The 17,956-nt window shown below is 39.3% G+C and overlaps 1 protein-coding gene across 2 annotated transcripts; it reads right to left on the reverse strand.

Moving 5' to 3' along the window:
* Window positions 1-4,031: 4,031 nt before the first annotated feature.
* MMGT1 (membrane magnesium transporter 1) lies at window positions 4,032-16,344 on the reverse strand. Of its 2 annotated transcripts, XM_061408450.1 has the most exons (5): window positions 15,941-16,344; window positions 14,618-14,719; window positions 11,854-11,906; window positions 9,037-9,140; window positions 4,032-7,438 (listed from the first exon to the last, which is right to left on the reverse strand). In XM_061408450.1, exons 1-5 carry the CDS (start codon window positions 16,017-16,019, stop codon window positions 7,279-7,281), a joined length of 498 nt encoding a protein of 165 aa, XP_061264434.1. In that variant the 5' UTR covers window positions 16,020-16,344; the 3' UTR covers window positions 4,032-7,278. The 2 variants fall into 2 exon arrangements, with proteins under 2 accessions (XP_061264434.1, XP_061264435.1); XM_061408451.1 differs by lacking the exon at window positions 14,618-14,719 and having other exon boundaries at window positions 15,941-16,330.
* Window positions 16,345-17,956: the final 1,612 nt, after the last annotated feature.

Genomic DNA, 17,956 nt, shown 5'->3' on the forward strand with positions numbered 1-17,956 from the left:
AGACCAGGAGCTGACTGTGGCTCAGATCATGAACTCCTTATTGCCAAATTCAGACGTAAATTGAAGAAAGTACGGAAAACCACTAGACCATTCAGGTATGACCTAAATCAAATCCCTTATGATTATACAGTGGAAGTAAGAAATAGATTTAAGGGACTAGATCTGATAGATAGAGTGCCTGATGAACTATGGATGGAGGTTCGTGACATTGTACAGGAGACAGGGATCAAGATCATCCCCATGGAAAAGAAATGCAAAAAAGCAAAATGGCTGTCTGGGGAGGCCTTACAAATAGCTGTGAAAAGAAGAGAAGCAAAAAGCAAAGGAGAAAAGGAAAGATATAAGCATCTGAAAATAAAATAAAGTTAAAAAAAAAAAAAAGATATAAGCATCTGAATGCAGAGTTCCAAAGAATAGCAAGGAGAGATAAGAAAGCCTTCCTCAGCAATCAATGCAAAGAAATAGAGGAAAACAACAAAATGGGAAAGATTAGAGATCTCTTCAAGAAAATTAGAGATATCAGATTTCATGCAAAGATCGGCTTGATAAAGGACAAAAATGGTATGGACCTAACAGAAGCAGAAGATATTAGGAAGAGGTGGCAGGAATACACAGAAGAACTGTACAAAAACGAGCTTCACGACCCAGATAACTGCGATGGTGTGATCACTCACCTAGAGCCAGACATCCTGGAATGAAAATCAAGTGGGCCTTAGAAAGTATCACTACAAAAAAAGCTAGTGGAGGTGATGGAATTCCAGTTGAGCTCTTTCAAATCCTGAAAGATGATGCTGTGAAACTGCTGCACTCAATATGCCAGCAAATGTGGAAGACTCAGCAGTGGCCACAGGACTGGGAAAGGTCAGTTTTCATTCCAATCCCAAAGAAAGGCAATGGCAAAGAATGCTCAAACTACCACACAATTGCACTCATCTCACATGCTAGTAAAGTAATGCTCAAAATTCTCCAAGCCAGGCTTCAGCAATACGTGAACCGTGAACTTCCAGATGTTCAAGCTGGTTTTAGAAAAGGCAGAGGAACCAGAGATCAAATTGCCAACATCCTCTGGATCATCAAAAAAGCGAGAGTTCCAGAAAAACATCTACTTCTGTTTTATTGACTATGCCAAAGACTTTGACTGTGTGGATCACAATAAACTGTGGAAAATTCTGAAAGAGATGGGAATACCAGACCACCTGACCTGCCTCTTGAGAAACCTATATGCAGGTCAGGAAGCATCAGTTAGAACTGGACATGGAATAGACTGGTTCCAAATAGGAAAAGGAGTATGTCAAGGCTGTATATTGTCACCCTGCTTATTTAACTTCTATGCAGACGACATCATGAGAAACGCTGGGCTGGAAGAAGCACAAGCTGGAATCAAGATTGCTGGGAGAAATATCAATAACCTCAGATATGCAGATGACACCACCCTCATGACAAAGTGAAGAGGAACGAAAAAGCCTCTTGATAAAAGTGAAAGAGGAGAGTGAAAAAGTTGGCTTAAAGCTCAACATTCAGGAAACTAAGATCATGTCATCTGGTCCCATCACTTCATGGCAAATAGATGGGGAAACAATGGAAACAGTGTCAGACTTTATTTTGGGGGCTCCAAAATCACTGCAGATGGTGACTGCAGCCATGAAATTAAAAGACACTCCTTGGAAGGAAAGTTATGACCAACCTAGATAGCATATTCAAAAGCAGAGACATTACTTTGCCAACAAAGGTCCATCTAGTCAAGGCTATGGTTTTTCCAGTAGTCATGTATGGATGTGAGTTGGACTGTGAAGAAAGCTGAGTGGCGAAGAATTGATGCTTTTGAATTGTGGTGTTGGAGAAGACTCTTGAGGGTCCCTTGGACTGCAAGGAGATCCAACCAGTCTATTCTGAAGGAGATCAGCCCTGGGATTTCCTGGAAGGAATGATGCTAAAGCTGAAACTCCAGTACTTTGGCCACCTCATGCAAAGAGTTGACTCATTGGAAAAGACTCTGATGCTGGGAGGGATTGGGGGCAGGAGGAGAAGGGGATGACAGAGGATGAGATGGCTGGATGGCATCACTGACTCGATGGACATGAATTTGAGTAAACTCCGGGAGTTGGTGATGGACAGGGAGGCCTGGCGTGCTGCAATTCATGGGGTCACAGAGTCGGACATGACTGAGTGACTGAACTAAACTGAAAGTTTGTCTAGAAATATAAAAATTCAAGAATAACTAGGAAAATATGCTGAAATTAATAATAATGTGATGTATATTAGCAAAGCCTAATATGAAAATGTGTAACAACTTAAAGTAATTAAAAGACTGGTAAGTTTTGGAAAAGACTGTAAAGTTCAGAAACAAATCTAAGTATATATGGAAACAATATACAAGGGATGGTTTTTCAAATCAATGTGGAAAAAGTAAATAAATAGGATTGGGACAACCAGATAGCTATTTGGAAGAGAAAAATGTTGAATCCTTAGTTCACTCTTTACACCTAAATTCCAACGAATCAAAGATTTAAAAGTTAAAAAAAAAAAAACTTAAAAATACTGAAAAAATACATTAAATTTATTCTTAAATGTAAAGGCCTTTCTAAAGCAAGGCACAAATCCCAGAAGCCATAAAGACTGGTAAGTTTAACTACATAAATAAATAAAACTCAGGAAAATATTATTAAACATAAGACAATAGACCAATTTTCTTAGCATACAAAGAGCTCATACAAACTAATAAAAACAAATCGAATCGAAAACAGAACATGACCACACAGTTCACAGAAAATGAAATATAAGTAACCAATAAACATGAAAATGTGTTCCATCTCCTTCATTAAAATGCATTAGAACTTCATTAAGATGCAAAGTACCATTTATTCACTTTCAGATGATCAAATTTTAAAAGCTGAGTGCCCAATATTGGTAAGGGCCTCATAAATAATTATTCTTATACATTATATGTGGAAGTATAATTAGGCAGATTTCTGGAGATCAGTTTGGCAATACCTACTGACCTGAAAATGAAAACTATCCTTTGACCCAGCAATTCTATTACTAGGAATTAACCTTGTTAGGTTAAACTCATTATACGTACAAGTAAATTCATCACAATATGGTTTATCAACAGTAAAATACTGCCAACAACCTGGAAGTCTATATGTTTTAACATTTATAACACAATATATAGTAGAATACCACACAGTCATTAAAAAGAATGAGGTATTTCTATATATACAGATACAGAAAGATCTTATAAGACACAGCAAAAAAAAGCAAGGTACAGAGAGTGTATACAGTCTTATTCCATTAATGTAAAAACTTTTTATGTATACACTTGCTGGCAAATTATTTTTTTCCTGAAAGAATATACAAGACACTTAAAGCTAGTTACCTCTGGAGAGAGGTTATTAGGAGCAGGAAGAAAGGGAGCAAGTTCTAATCTCATACCTTTCTGTACCATCTGATTTTTTTGCCATGTGCATATATTCTTTTTCTTTTTAAAAGAACACTTGATTAGTAGGTTATTTTGAGATATTCCTATGTAGATTTGAATACTAATAGTGCTATCTTTCAAACTACTGCAGACAAGTGCCATGCTTTTAGAATCAGAAATTCCTCTTGGATTAAACTTTAGATTTGCCCCTTGATGCTTCAATCATAATGATTTCCTATTAAGTATAAATTGCCATTTCTGTAATAGCAGTTTGGCTATATAACAAATTTGTGCTGGAATGATTAGACACTGCTGCTTGAAGACCAATATTCTTGTACTCCAAAGGGTATTTGATAATTCATAAATACAAATATAAATGAGATTACACATTCTATTTCAACTCTAAAAGAGCATAAAATTGCAGTAAGACTTTACATGTATAATGAAAAGTAAAGTATCCATTGAATTTAGTAAAAGCATCACACTAGAAAAAATACAGTTGTTAAAATTAAATCTTACATTTTTCTGGGGACAGAGAAGCAGAAGAAAATGAGATTAAAAGTAAAACATACAAACAAACAAACAAAACAACAAAAAAAACCACTACCAAAAACAGGGTGAGACAATCATTTATTTATTGGACAGGGCAAGATCATTTAAAGAGAGGAAACATATCCAAAAGAATGTGTTTAGCTTGGTGTTACAGGCATTGATGCTCACAACAAACAACACTACTCAATACATCATGGAAACAGGCCACATACAACCGGGGGATGCTGTCATGCCACTCAAAAATAAGCCACAATGCTCAGGAAACAATCATTAGGGAGTTACAGAGCTTCACAGCCTCCAATTTGCCGACCTGCATTTTCTGCAGCTGGGCCACTAGGCCATAGCATTCGGCTGCTTCCCTGATTAAGTGAGCCTTCCTATATTCTAGAGAGCCTTCAACAATACACACTTCTGAATGTCACTGAAATCATAGTCAGCTGCAGGCTTAATTTGCTCACATCACTACATTTTTGGCTACCTTAGTACTGCCTCACAGCATTACAAAAAACTTCTGAACTTAATTCATTTAGCACTGTTATGATGCATCCAAATCACCCCAATCCTATGGTACATACTTTAAAAAGAGAGCATAAATTCACTGGAGGAAATTAAAAATTTGGGAAACTCACCTGACCAGAGGTATACAAGCTCCTAGCAAAATTAGACATGACTGAAGTCTGCTATGTCAATTACTTGCCATATTATTTGGCATCATTTTTAGCAAGACTATCCTGAGCAGGCAAAGATTTCAATATCCATTCTAGAGACTAGACAAACAATTATATTAACACATCATGAATGCTTGGTTCTGAGAAAAAACCTATTCAGCATCCGACTGACTGAGAAACCTGTTAGGAATCTGACCTTGCCTCCTTACATCTACTGATTCTTACCAACCACCTCCTTTCAGAGAATTCACAGTTCTTAACATGAGAAGTTCTCACTCCACATAGAACTAAACAATATTTGGGAAGCCAGCCATGAAAGTTCAGATACTATGGGAATCCAATCATACTAAGTGACCAGAAGAAACAAACCTGCACAGACAGAAAGATTAGTTGCTCAGGGTTGGGAGGCACTGGGAGGGAAGGACAGGTGACTACTAAAGGGTACAGGGTTTCTTTCCAGGGTGACAGCCACAATTCTCAAATTGACTGTGATCATGTTTGCACGACTTTGTGAATACATTATAAAACCACTGAATTGTACCCTTTAGATGGGTAAATAGTAAGGTATGTGATTTATATCTTAATAAATTTATTATAAAAACATACTAGGAAAGGAAGACAGGCCTCAAAAGAGAAGAAAACAAGAGGATCTTGCAAATCAAGTCATACCTGAGGAAATGGTAGACAGGCATGATGGAAGGAGCTTGTTTCTCGTACACTACTTCGATTTATATGACTTTAACTCCTGACTTCACATTTTAAACTCATTTCTAAATTATTTTAGATTTCTAACTTTGTTCTCCTTAGAGAGCAGAGTCAGTGTTCCACAGATAGATTGGGTTAGCAAAACAAAACTAAACAATGATTAAAAGGTTAGCAAAACAAAACTAAACAACGATTAAAAACCCACTGACAAAATAATCTTGTACTTTGGGCTGTGTGTTACCAGGCAGAAGAGCTGAGGTTTACTACTAGCAGAAAAAAAGCCATCAACGATAAGGGCATCTTATGATTCTTGCCTAAAGCACATTTCCTTTTTAAATTCCCTTTACACCTATACAATTCAACAAAAGCAACGTTCTCTACCAAGAAATGTTAAGCTTCCAGCAGATCAGAGCTAGCCAAATTTCCCTAAAATTGCTATTTCTAAAAAAATTCTAGTCTGTACCCTCATCCTCACCTTCAGCAACATACAATGAAGACAGAAAACTCCAAGTCTGCTACAAATTGGAAGCTACGACCTTAATTTTTAAATTAAAAGATATTAGTTCCAAATATTTAGAACATATTTGGCCCAATTCTGTTGAGATCTACCTTTAATAAGGTTTCCTTTATTATTACTAATTCATTGCTGCTAAGTCGCTTCAGTCGTGTCCAACTCTGTGCGACCCTATAGACAGCAGCCCACCAGGCTCCTCTGTCCATGGGATTCTCCAGGCAAGAACACTGGAGTGGGTTGCCATTTCCTCCTCCAGTGCACGAAAGTGAAAAGTCAAAGTGAAGTCACTCAGTCGTGTCCGACTCCTAGCGACCCCATGGACTGCAGCCCATCAGGCTCCTCTGTCCATGGGATTCTCCAGGCAAGAACACTGGAGTGGGTTGCCATTTCCTCCTCCAATGCATGAAAGTGAAAAGTCAAAGTGAAGTCACTCAGTCGTGTCCGACTCCTATCGATCCCATGGACTGCAGCCCACCAGGCTCCTCCGTCCATGGGATTTTCCAGGCAAGAGTACTGGAGTGGGGTGCCATTGCCTTCTCCAACTAATTCACAAGTTCATTATGCAATAAAATAACAGAGGCTTAGAATAAGTTAAACTGGTTAGTAACAACTAATCAGTTTTCTTCAGTGATTATTGTTCTTCTACATAGGCAGGATAATTAATTCACGGATGGTCTTTCTGGTCTATCTTCAACTATTCTTACACTATATAATCAATTAGGGACATTGTTTTACAGATACATGAAGAGAACACAGGTAGCTTTACGTAAGTTGAGTTTGTTAAATCTATTTGTTATGACGGGATTTCTGACATAAAAATTGCTCACTGCACACTGAATCCCAGAGAAGTGATGAAACAAGACAGCTGATGTTAGGAGGTATATGGGAGTACGGTAGGGTGAGAATTCATGGATAAATTAAAAACTGGCAAGTATCTGCTGAAGCAGAGCCACTTTTTAGGGGGCATAAGAAAAACTGGTAAGTCACCATTTTGGTCTCTTTAGAGAAATTCATTTGTTGTTAAGAACTTAAGACCATTTACTACCATTCATGCTGCAAAATGCAGTAGTCACACTATTTCCAAAAGGATCCTAAAAACTGTAGTGCAAAAGAAATCTAAGAAAATAAATAATTACAAAACCATCAACATTTTTCAAAGAAATGTGCTCAAAACAGTGACTTTTACAAAAAATGTGAATTTGTTTTAAATGAAAAAAGAATTCTATGAAAGATCAAAGACTCATTTCACAGATAACTTATACTGCATTAATGACTTGATTAACAGTGTACAAATAAGGGTTGTAGACTTTTTTAATTAGGTCTGAGCGATCAATATAAATACTGATGGGGGAGTGTTTTGTATCCCAAACTCCAATATTCCAGCTTTGTGTCCTGTCCTGTTATTATAATTTGTAAAAATCTTAACGACGCAGTGACTCAAGTTTTCGTAACTTCAATGATGTGTTAGAGGACAATGCATCTTGGTTTGAAGAATTTGTTGTATCCGAAGGCCGGAACAGTACTCGACCACGATGATTAAATACATAAAATGATGGGTGATTCCTTAGTGTGTCAAATGTCCTTAAAAAAAGAAAAGCATCAATTTTAGATAAACCTTGATAAAAGCCTATTTGAAAATAAGTAGGCTTCTAATAAATTATGAATTTGCTATGGGTTGTATTTTTAACTAAGTTTAAATCCATAAAATTAGACTATAATTGGTAATCATACTGTATTCACTTTTTTCCTGTACAAGGAAAATAAGAAACCCGGAAAAGCAACATAATAAAATTTTTAATTCAGGCATTCCTTCCAGGATATCTATGCAAACAAATAATCACTCAACTTTAATCACCTCTGTGAATCTACCACTAGCCCATGCTAAATAGTCCTTAAAAAAAAAAAGTACATAGATTGTACCTTTGATTATTCTCACTTGATCTGTTTCCCAAGAATCAGTACAACGAAAGATTCCTTTCGGCCCTTCTGTACCCGCTGTTGTCCAAACCTGTATATTCTGCTGCCATGTACTAAATTCATGTACTTTGCTACCACCTACTTAATGCCATTCTGTTTTACTGCTTTCTTTCTTGGCCCCTCGCCTGTGATTCCTGGTAGACTCTTTGTAAGAACAGTAGTGGGTGGTGATAGTGGAGTATCCTTTTCTTCTTTCCAGCGAGATATATGTAGTCTAAAAAAAGTTCACAAACACTGAAGTGTACAGCTTTTGGTGTTGATTTGTTTTTAAATATTAATTTCCTGGAAGGAAAGAGAACTCTTCTTTTGATAAAAACTCAAATCTCAAAGTCAGCCCACCTAAAAATCCAAGCATACCCCCACATAAAAGGGAAGCCTGACATGTGACTATATGAAATGTAAATTTAAAAGTAAAAGTAAAAAGGGAGTGAATTTCCTGTAACACATAAATGTGTACTGTGAATTCTTCTAAGGAAGTACTGTGTTAAAATTTCTAGGATCAAGAAGGTGGGTAAAGTCCAGAGATTGAATTGAACAAAGCTAAAGGATGATTCTATGAAAGTGAGCAATACAGAAAAGTAAAGCAAGCAAAGCTCATGAAAATAGCTTAGAAGTAGTACAGGAGGAAAAAACAAAGCAGAATAACAAATATACTTTAGTCTGAGGACAGAAAAGGGCCTGAGAGCAGAGTTTATGTCACAGACTAGGTTCAAAGGATAGAGGAAACAGAAAACCCCTTAATCTTCCAACGACTAAGCTGGGACAAGAGGATAAAAAGCGGAAAAAGGGAGGGAGGGAGGGCAAGGGAAGGAAAAGAGAAAGGAGACAGGGAAGCAAAGTGGTGAGGGGTAGAGGAGGGGGTAGAGGAGAGGGAAGAAGGGAAGGAAAGAAGGAAAACATGCCTGAGGGAATATCTTCCTTATATATCTATTTTCATCCATCTATCCAACCAACAAACAAGTAATTTTAAGCAACCATAATATAACATCTTATTCTAATGTCAACAGTCTGTCATTCAACTTCCATTTTTCCTGTCAAATCAAACACTGACTCAATTTTTTTACCTCATTACTCATACAAACTGCATGATCAAAATGTAAAAACAAAACCAACTTTTACGTACCAGAAAACATAATTTTAAACTATGTAAATGAAGCAAAACCCCCATGAAATTAAATGTCTATGAAAAGGAAAAGACTTACTTATTTTTTAGTTCTGAAGTGGCATCCATGTCTTTAAACTCCCCTGCAATATGAACTATACCATAACAGGTAACTGCAAAGGCCAGAAGTGTCTGAAGAACTATCTGTGAGTATAAAGATTAAGATTACTCAACAACAAACAAATATTATGAAAATTTACAATTTTCTCTCCGTTTCTAGCCTCTATCAGGTATTTCTCCCAGATGCTATCAAGCAGTCAATTCTCACTTTAAATGATTTGGACTCAAACACAATAGTATCTTCTATAAGTTCTGTGGATCAGCTGCAATAACACGTCTGGGTTTTGCTCAAATAGCAAAACAGGTACTGAGCCATTCAGAACTCAGTTATCAACTATGACTAACTTCTAAGAGCAACTATAAATGTTTTAATGTATTAGTGTTAAATAACACAGAGTATTAAAAAAAAAACACCCCTTACCCACTGCTGCTGCTGCTGCTGCTGCGTCACTTCAGTCGTGTCCGACTCTGTGCGACCCCATAGACAGCAGCCCACCAGGCTCCCCCGTCCCTGGGATTCTCCAGGCAAGAACACTGGAGTGGGTTGCCATTTCCTTCTCCAGTGCATGAAAGTGAAAAGTGAAAGTGAAGTCGCTCAGTCGTGTCCAACTCTTCGCGACCCCATGGACTGCAGCATACCAGGTTCCTCCGTCCAAGGGATTTTCGAGACAAGAGTACTGGAGTGGGTTGCCATTGCCTTCTCCGCCCTCACTCACTACCCAGCTTAAAAAAGAGAATATTACCAGTCCCTTTCAAGGCCCAGGTATCCCTCTCCAATTATATCCCTCACCCTCCCTGCCAGTTAACCATTGGCCCCAATTGTGTATTAATCAGTTCCTTGCTTTTATTTATTTTACCAGCTCTATGTGTACGTCTAAAACATACATTGCTTACTTTTTCCCATTTGAGCTTTTTTTTCTTTTGGTGAGATTCCTCCCTATTGTGGTATATAGTTATTATAGTCCATTCATTTTCACTGTATTTCATTACATGAAATTCCCACAATTTATCCATGCACTGTTGATAGCTATGTGGGCTAGTTCCTGTCTGTAACTTTTACAAAGTCAGGATGGATACCTTTGTGTATGTCTCCTAACACAAGGGAATGCAATCACTGGCGTGAGAGTATACACAAATTCAACTTTATTAGGTAATACCAAACTGCTTTCCAAAGAGGTTGTGCAAGCATGTAAACAAAAATTTGCAGTGTTTGATATTAACCAACATGGGATTACAGGCATATTTAATTTTCCTGATTGTAATTATCTGTATTTTTCAAATTTTTCCATTTGTAAACAGAAGAAAGTTATTTGAAACAGATAGAAATGAGTGCATATACACAAGTGCATGTGTATGTGTGTGTGTATGCATCTACCACAAAAACAAAGGTAACAGAAGAGTGAGTTAATAGTCACATTTACCATATCTTGAATTACAGACAATTAAAGTCAAAATTAGCCACAAGCTATTACTTTAATTTTCTAAATCAAAATCTAATGTCATATGTTATGCTGGTTTACATCCCCATCATCAGTGTACCAAGACCTATTTCATACAATGCAATCACAGACATCATTAACAAGGATGTGGTAACTCTGAGCTGTCGTGAAAATATGTCAAGATAAATCAATAAAAATCCTGTGTGTTTTGGTTACATAAAACTATATACACACAAACAAAGATAATGTTGCTTATGCACAGAAGAAAACTAAACTACTGATACGCTCCAAACTGTTGGGAACAGAAGGAGAATTGTGAGCATGGGGTCAGTGTTTTTTTAATATATGGAGTCAATTTTACTTTTGACACTGTTTGATTCTACAAAGAACTTACTACTTTTGTACTTTAAAAATCCAAGAAAGATAAAAAAGTTGGGGGAAGGATTCCCTGGCAGTACAGTGGTTAGGACTTTGCACTTCCACTGCAGAAGGCATGGATTTGATCCCTGGTCAGGGAACTAAGATCCTCTCAAGCCACAAAGCACAGCCAAAAAAAAAAAAATCCAGTAAAGATAAAAAACTGTGAGTGAAGTTCACATATTATTGCAACTTTAAAAAAAGCACTTCCTATTTTTTTAATCTTTATCACCTCTGTGTATGCCCCTAAACAATGTTTTGTTAGGTTTACTTGTTTTTAAACCTTATGTATAAAAGAAACTTTTCTAAAAAACATAAGATTTTTAAAAAGTGGGGGACTTCCCTGGCGGTCCAGTGCTTAAGACTCCATGCTTCCACTGTGGGGGACACAGGTTCAATCCCTGGTCAGGGAACTAAGATTCTGCATGGCTCAAGGTGCAGCCAAAAAAGATAAAGTCAAATAATCAACTTGTTAAGTTCATCTTAGACTATGGACAGAGCAACTTCTAGAAAGACTATTTAAACTGAGTTCTAGGGACTTCCCCCATGGTCCAGTGTTTAGCACTCCACAATTCCATTCCAGGGGCCTGGTTTCATCCATGGTTGGGAAACTAAGATCCCATAGGCTGCGTGGCACAGCCAAAAAATAAATAAACTAAGTTCTAGAAACCAAACAGAAATATTTTGTTTCTACATCTTTGGGCTTTATAATCAGTGACAAAAAGTATATAACAGATGTTATTTCATGTCTGGAAAATTAAGAGAATAAAAAATAAAAAAAATTTTAAATACATTTTAAGCTATGTGGCTAATTTTTAAACTGTATATAAATATATATTTTTATTGAAGTATAGCTGATTTACAATGTTGTGTTAGTTTCAGGTATACAACAAAGTGATTTGGTTATATATATTTCAATGGAATATAAATGACCAACTTACATCTATTGGCAGGGATTCATCTTCCTTTTCTGTTAATCGCATATAAGAACGATCTATAAACCAGAAGCACACCATTAAGGAAACTGTAGCCCATTTTTCTTAAAATGCAAGCAAATCAATATACCAAAGAAACAACTGACATATGCTAAAACAAACAATGCTAATCCTGGATTCCTCAAAAACCTCTATCTTCTAAGGCAGTCAGTCTGATCCTGAACTATTTTATTCCCATCATGACCTGCTTTCTCAGCCTATAAAACAGAAGAGTGAAAAGTGAGCAAACTAAGGAAGAAATACCTAAACAACTTTTCTTTCATTATTACAGGAAAACTAGAATTCTCTTAAATTCTTTCACTAACTGATCAAAGAAATCACAATTATTTAAAAATTAAGTCTACAGAAAAATCTCAACTCTAAAATAGCACTACCATTACATAATATGGACAAAGTAATATTGCTATGGAAATGTTTTTCTCAAGAAAATATCCTGGGGCAGCGTTGGAATAGGAGTAATTCCTGTACATCAATTTCTGCTTCTATGATTTAATTCTGCTACTGCCTTAGCCTCAGGAGGCAGCAGGGTATGAAGGAAAAGGATCAAGGTTTGGAAGTTGAGAAGCCTGGATCATAACACCAGCTCTTCAGTTTATCATAATCTCATTCAATGTCAAAGACACTCTAGTGGACTGTAACATGTATCTCAATCTCAGAGTGTTAAAATGTAGGAGGGAGAGGGTGAATGTGCCTGAGAATATAGTATCCTTTCACTGCCTAGATTTCTGCATCAGTAAAATGGGAATAATATAAGAATCAAAGGAGATACAGGATAGGCGCTCTGCCAAAATAAAGTTCATCACAGCAAAGATGAGCATGCCACAGCACCATAGGGTGCTACTTGCTGCCACAATCTGACAAGATACAATTAGCCTCAATGGTAATAATGGTCTGTTTCCAACATGAGCATTGTAAAGAGGTCCTACTGCAGTGATAAATGCCACAAGGCATTTTCATCTCACATAAAAACACAAAATCCTAATTCTAGAGGAACCTAGCAGTCTCTACTTAATTTAATATGTGTTGTGCTTAGTTGCTCAGTTGTCTTAGACTCTCTGTGACCCCATGGACTACTGCCCGCCAGGCTCCTCTGTCCTTAGGGATTCTCCAGGCAAGAATACTGGAGTGGATTGCCATGCCCTCCTCCAGGGGACCTTCCCAACCCAGGGATCGAAGCCAGGTCTCCCGCACTGCAGGTGGATTCTTTACCAACTGAGCCACCAAGGAAGCCCTCTACTTAATATAACATGCTTAAAAACTCAAATTGTGAGTAAGCATGCACTCACTGATTCTTAAAAGAGAATGTGTTTAGAGACATTTCTGGTTTTATCTCACAAGTTTCATCACAGGACAGGTGTAAAAGAAAAATTAAACCAATGCCAAAGTAGGTTTTGGCTAACTTCCTACTGTCCAATTCCCAGCTACCTTTCTTTGCTTGAAGCCTAATCTGACTCTAACCCTACCTTAGTAGGATATTCCCTCATCTGTAAAACGAAAGGGTTGGACTTCTGTCACCTGTCTCCTTGCTCTAGGACTGTAATATTTTACAGCTGAAGTCTATAGTAGAAAATGACACAGTACCACTGTATCCTAATCTCCTCTAGGGCAGCATTTCTCAAATGAATGTGCATACAATCACCTGGGGATCTTATTAAAATGTAGATTCGGATTCCACATATCTGAGGTGGGGTCTGAGTTTCTGCATTTCTGACAAGGTCCCAGATGATTGACCACACTTGATCAGCAAGGCTCTAGGTGCCTCTTAACCCCTTCCCCCACCTCCAAAAAACAACTGCTCCCATCTCCATGTATCTTTACTTTTAGCATCTATATCACTTTATGGTGACTACTGCTTGAATCACTTGTTTCTCCATTTGACTCTGAACTCCCTCAGGACATCACTGCACCTTCTAGCACCTAAGCACATCGCAATTTCAACCAATTACTCAAGACTGAATTTTACCAAGCAATGTAGCACATAGGCTCTAGAATCAAACTGTTTGTATTTGAAGCCCAGCCTCCCCATTTATCATCTTTGTAATTTTGTGCAAGTTTCCTAGCAGCGTGGCTCAATTTCTTCATCTTTCAAAGGTGATAATAACAATAATATCTATTCTTGCCTGGAAAATCCCATGGACGGAGAAGCCTGGTAGGCTACAGTCCACGGGGTCGCAAAGAGTCGGACACGACTGAGCGACTTCACTTCACTTCACTTCACAGGGATTTTGGAAGGATTGAATTACACAATACACATAAAGTGCTTAGTTCAGTGCCTGGCACATGGTAAGCTATTATTATTGTCATCATTAAAGACAGGAGTTTTGCAGAAACTGTCACAGAGAAAGGAGGCAGGGAAAACATGAGGACTAAATGTAATGTGATATCCTGGATTGATTCTTGGAATAGAAAGAAGACATTAATGGGAAAACTGGTGAAATCCAAATAAAAGCTAGACTGTACTTAATAGTAATATACCAATGTCAGTTTCCTAGTTGTGATATCATACCATAGTAATGGAAGATGTTACCAAGGAGAGAAACTGGGTGAAGAGAATACAGTAACTATTTGCACTATCTTTGTAACCTTTCTGTAAATCTAAAATTTCAAAATAAATTTTTAAAAAATTAAAGCTGAATTTTTGTCAAGACAAATGTTGTCATAATACATGTATCTAAAAATGTAATTTTAATAATTGGATCATTTTAATTACCGTATACATAATACATAGAACGAAAGATTTTATCTTGAAAACTGGAGCTTTGAAGGAATTCGCATTTCCTTTTCCACTTTATTCCTGAAGATGGAAAGTAATCTAGCAAATAAAGGAAAAAAGTTCAACTCTGAATTTCCTCCCTTCATTCAACAAATTTATTGAGTAACTACTGTAGGGAACATTATGCTGGGCACTGAGATTACAGCAATGAACAAAATATACATCATCCCTGCCCTCGTGGGCTCTATAGGTTACAAAAGAGATCAGCAAACTTTTCCTGTAAAGGGCCAGATAATAAATATTTTAGCCTTTGCAGGCTTTACTATCTCCGTTGCAACTATTCAACTTTGCCCTTAGAAAGCAGCCAGAAAATACCTAAACGGGCATGACTGTGTGCCAATAAAACCACCGATAGACACTGAAACGTGGATTTTATATAACTGTCATGGATCATAAAATGATATTCTTTTGCTCCCCCCACCCCCAACAAATTAAAACTCTAAAAACATTCTTAGCTCACTGCAAAAACAAGAGGGAGGCTGCATTTGACCCACATGCTAGAGTTTGCTAACCCTTGGTCTAGGAGAGAAGGAAGACCTCCAAACAGATCAACCGTCTCACTGCACTGCATCCTCTGCTGGAGTCTAAGTTTCTTCTTGACAATACAATTGTATATGTACGATAAAGTACTTTTACTTTGCCTTTTTCTTAAACTTCCCAATCACTCTTTGACATAGAAAGGGCAAGAATTAAAATCCACCTCAATGAAGCATCAGAGAAGGGATATGATATGCCCAAGGTCACAGATTTAGCGGTAAAGCAAGTTTTTAAGAACCAGCCCTCCAGTCTCCCAGCCCGGTGCTCTTTGCCCCATATCACAGTGCCTCCCAGAGGCAAGTGGTCACCTAACTTCTCAGTCCTCCTGGAAAACCCAGGAGTGCCCAAGACGCTGTCCACCTAGTTGTCATGGAACCATGAGCATCCGAAGTCCTCGATCTGACACTTTACCAACCCCGCGATGGATCTGACAACACTTGTCCCAGATTCCCGGAAAGGCTCCCTTTCTGCCCACCCCGCAGCCCACCGATCCCCTCTCCCCAACATCCCCTTCCAACCCTGCTGTAATCCCAGTTGCCCCACTCTCCTCAGACTCCAAGCTTTCCACCGGGGAGCCCCGCACCGCTTCTCACAGTCACCCCAAACTCTAAGGTCTCAAATGACCATTTCTGGGCCACTCGGTCCGACACTCCTTCTTGGGTGCGCCCACACGCCGCCCGCAGAGTCCCGCATGGGAGCTGTCCCTGTCCCCCAGGCACTTACGCTGCGCAGCGGAAAAGGCCGCGTGGGCTAAGGCAAAGAGGCCGATGCCCACCAGCCCCTTCCATAGCGACGGCGCCATGACTCCGAAAGAGCAGCCCAACAAAAGAAGCGAAGGGCGGCAGAACCGTTCCTTCCTCCACCGGCGGTTGTCCGCGCAGCGCAGAAAGATGACGTCACTGAACCCCTGGGCGCGAAGCGTCTCAGAGGTGGAAAAACAGAATAGCCGTGAGAAAGCGGAAACGGGAATGCTGGGAAGAAGGGGTAAAAGACAAGGAAAAAGGTCCAGGAATGCTGAAGAGCCGGGCCTGCGCCGCGCTGCCGCTCTCGGAGAGGCGGGGCTGCGTGGAGAGCGTAGAAGAAGAAGCGCAGGCGGATCAATGGGGAAGTGGAGACGAAGGTGCCAGCAAATGAGCGCGGGCCGCGGGGCAGGGGGGCGTGGCCTGCGGAGAGCCGGGGGCGGGGCCTATGGAGAGTTCCGGGTAGGGCAGAGGGACAGTGGACGCAGCAGGAGGTAGTTAGAGGCTGTCAGTACCAGATCCCTATGTCTTGGCCGGGGATTTTTGTTTGTTTTGCTTTTTCTTCAAGCTGTGCTCTTTGTTTTCTGTCGACCTTTCTTGTACTTCAGCGTACTGGAAACTGGCACTACGGAAGGAGGCACTAGTGTGAAAGCGAGGGAGCTAGTGGGGGTGTAGAGGAAAACCACCCGGGATTTGGAGGCCCCGAACACGTTGCAAGCGGGGTACACTCAGTAAAAGTTAGTCCTCTTCTCTTTACTTGTAAGTGGTCTATGTGAAAGATTCGCACCCAAAGGGGTGTAGCGCCACAGGAGTGTTTTGTCACTAAAGGGACCTATTTCACATTGTGTGTGCCTAGTCGCTCAGTCGTGTCCGACTCTTTGCGATCCCATGGACTGTAGCCCGCCAGGCTCCTCTGTCCATGGGGATTCTCCAGGTAAGAATACTGGAGTGGGTTGCCATGCCCTCTTCCGGGGTATCTTCCGACCCAGGGATTGAACCCTGGTCTCCCCCCATTGCAGGCAGATTCTTTACGGTCTGAGCCACCAAGAAAGCTCAGTCCTCTGTCCATGGGGATTCTCCAGGCAAGGATACTAGAGTGGGTTGCCATGCCCTCCTCCAGGGGATCTTACCAACCCAGGGACCGAACCCCAAGTCTCCCGCATTGCCGGCGGACTCTCTACCATCTGAGCCACCAGGGAAGCCCACATTTCACATTAGGTTGAAATAAAAAGGGAAGAATAAAAGGATGATAACAATACTGGCTCATCTTCTCTCTGTCTCTCTGATCAGAATAAAATATACTCTCGATTTTTATCTTTGTCTTCATCCCCTAAAATGTAGACATTTCACATTGACCTCTTTACGTTCTACTCTCCTTTGGCCAGCTCACCTATTCCTCCCCACTGCTTTCAGCCATTGTCAATATTAGTGATTCCAAATCAACAGCTGTATCTCAAATGTCTCTCCTAAGCTCCAGACTTGCATTTCCAACTCCTTGCTGATCATTTATTTCTATCACATGGCACTTAAAACTTAATATGGCCAAAATAGAATTCATTCCTTTTCCCAAACTCCCATCAACTCCTCCCTGCCACCTGACTGGCTGGCGCAATGTTGTAAACTGCATATCACAGGGTAAATGCAAAGTATGATGATCACCATGCTTTCCCTTTAACGTCAGAATTCTACATGTTAGCTACTCAATTTATTCACCTCACTTGCTATTAGAGGCCTATCCTGGCTATGCTTTTAAATTTGCATTCTTCCCATTCCTGAGGCCCCTCGACTGCTCTATTTTCATGTCACTTTCTAAGATACACTACAATTTACCTATTGATTATGTTTCTTTTGTTTACTATCTCTCTTTGCCCAGAAATGTAAGTTCCAAGAGGGCAGAGATTTGTATCTATACCTAGAACATTGCCTGTCACATGGTAGGCATTCAGTGTTTACTGAAACAATGAATGAATTGTGGCAAAGTAGAGGGGGTGTATCCTCC

This window comes from Bos javanicus, chromosome X (genome assembly GCF_032452875.1).
Source record: "Bos javanicus breed banteng chromosome X, ARS-OSU_banteng_1.0, whole genome shotgun sequence".
NCBI lineage: Eukaryota > Metazoa > Chordata > Mammalia > Artiodactyla > Bovidae > Bos > Bos javanicus.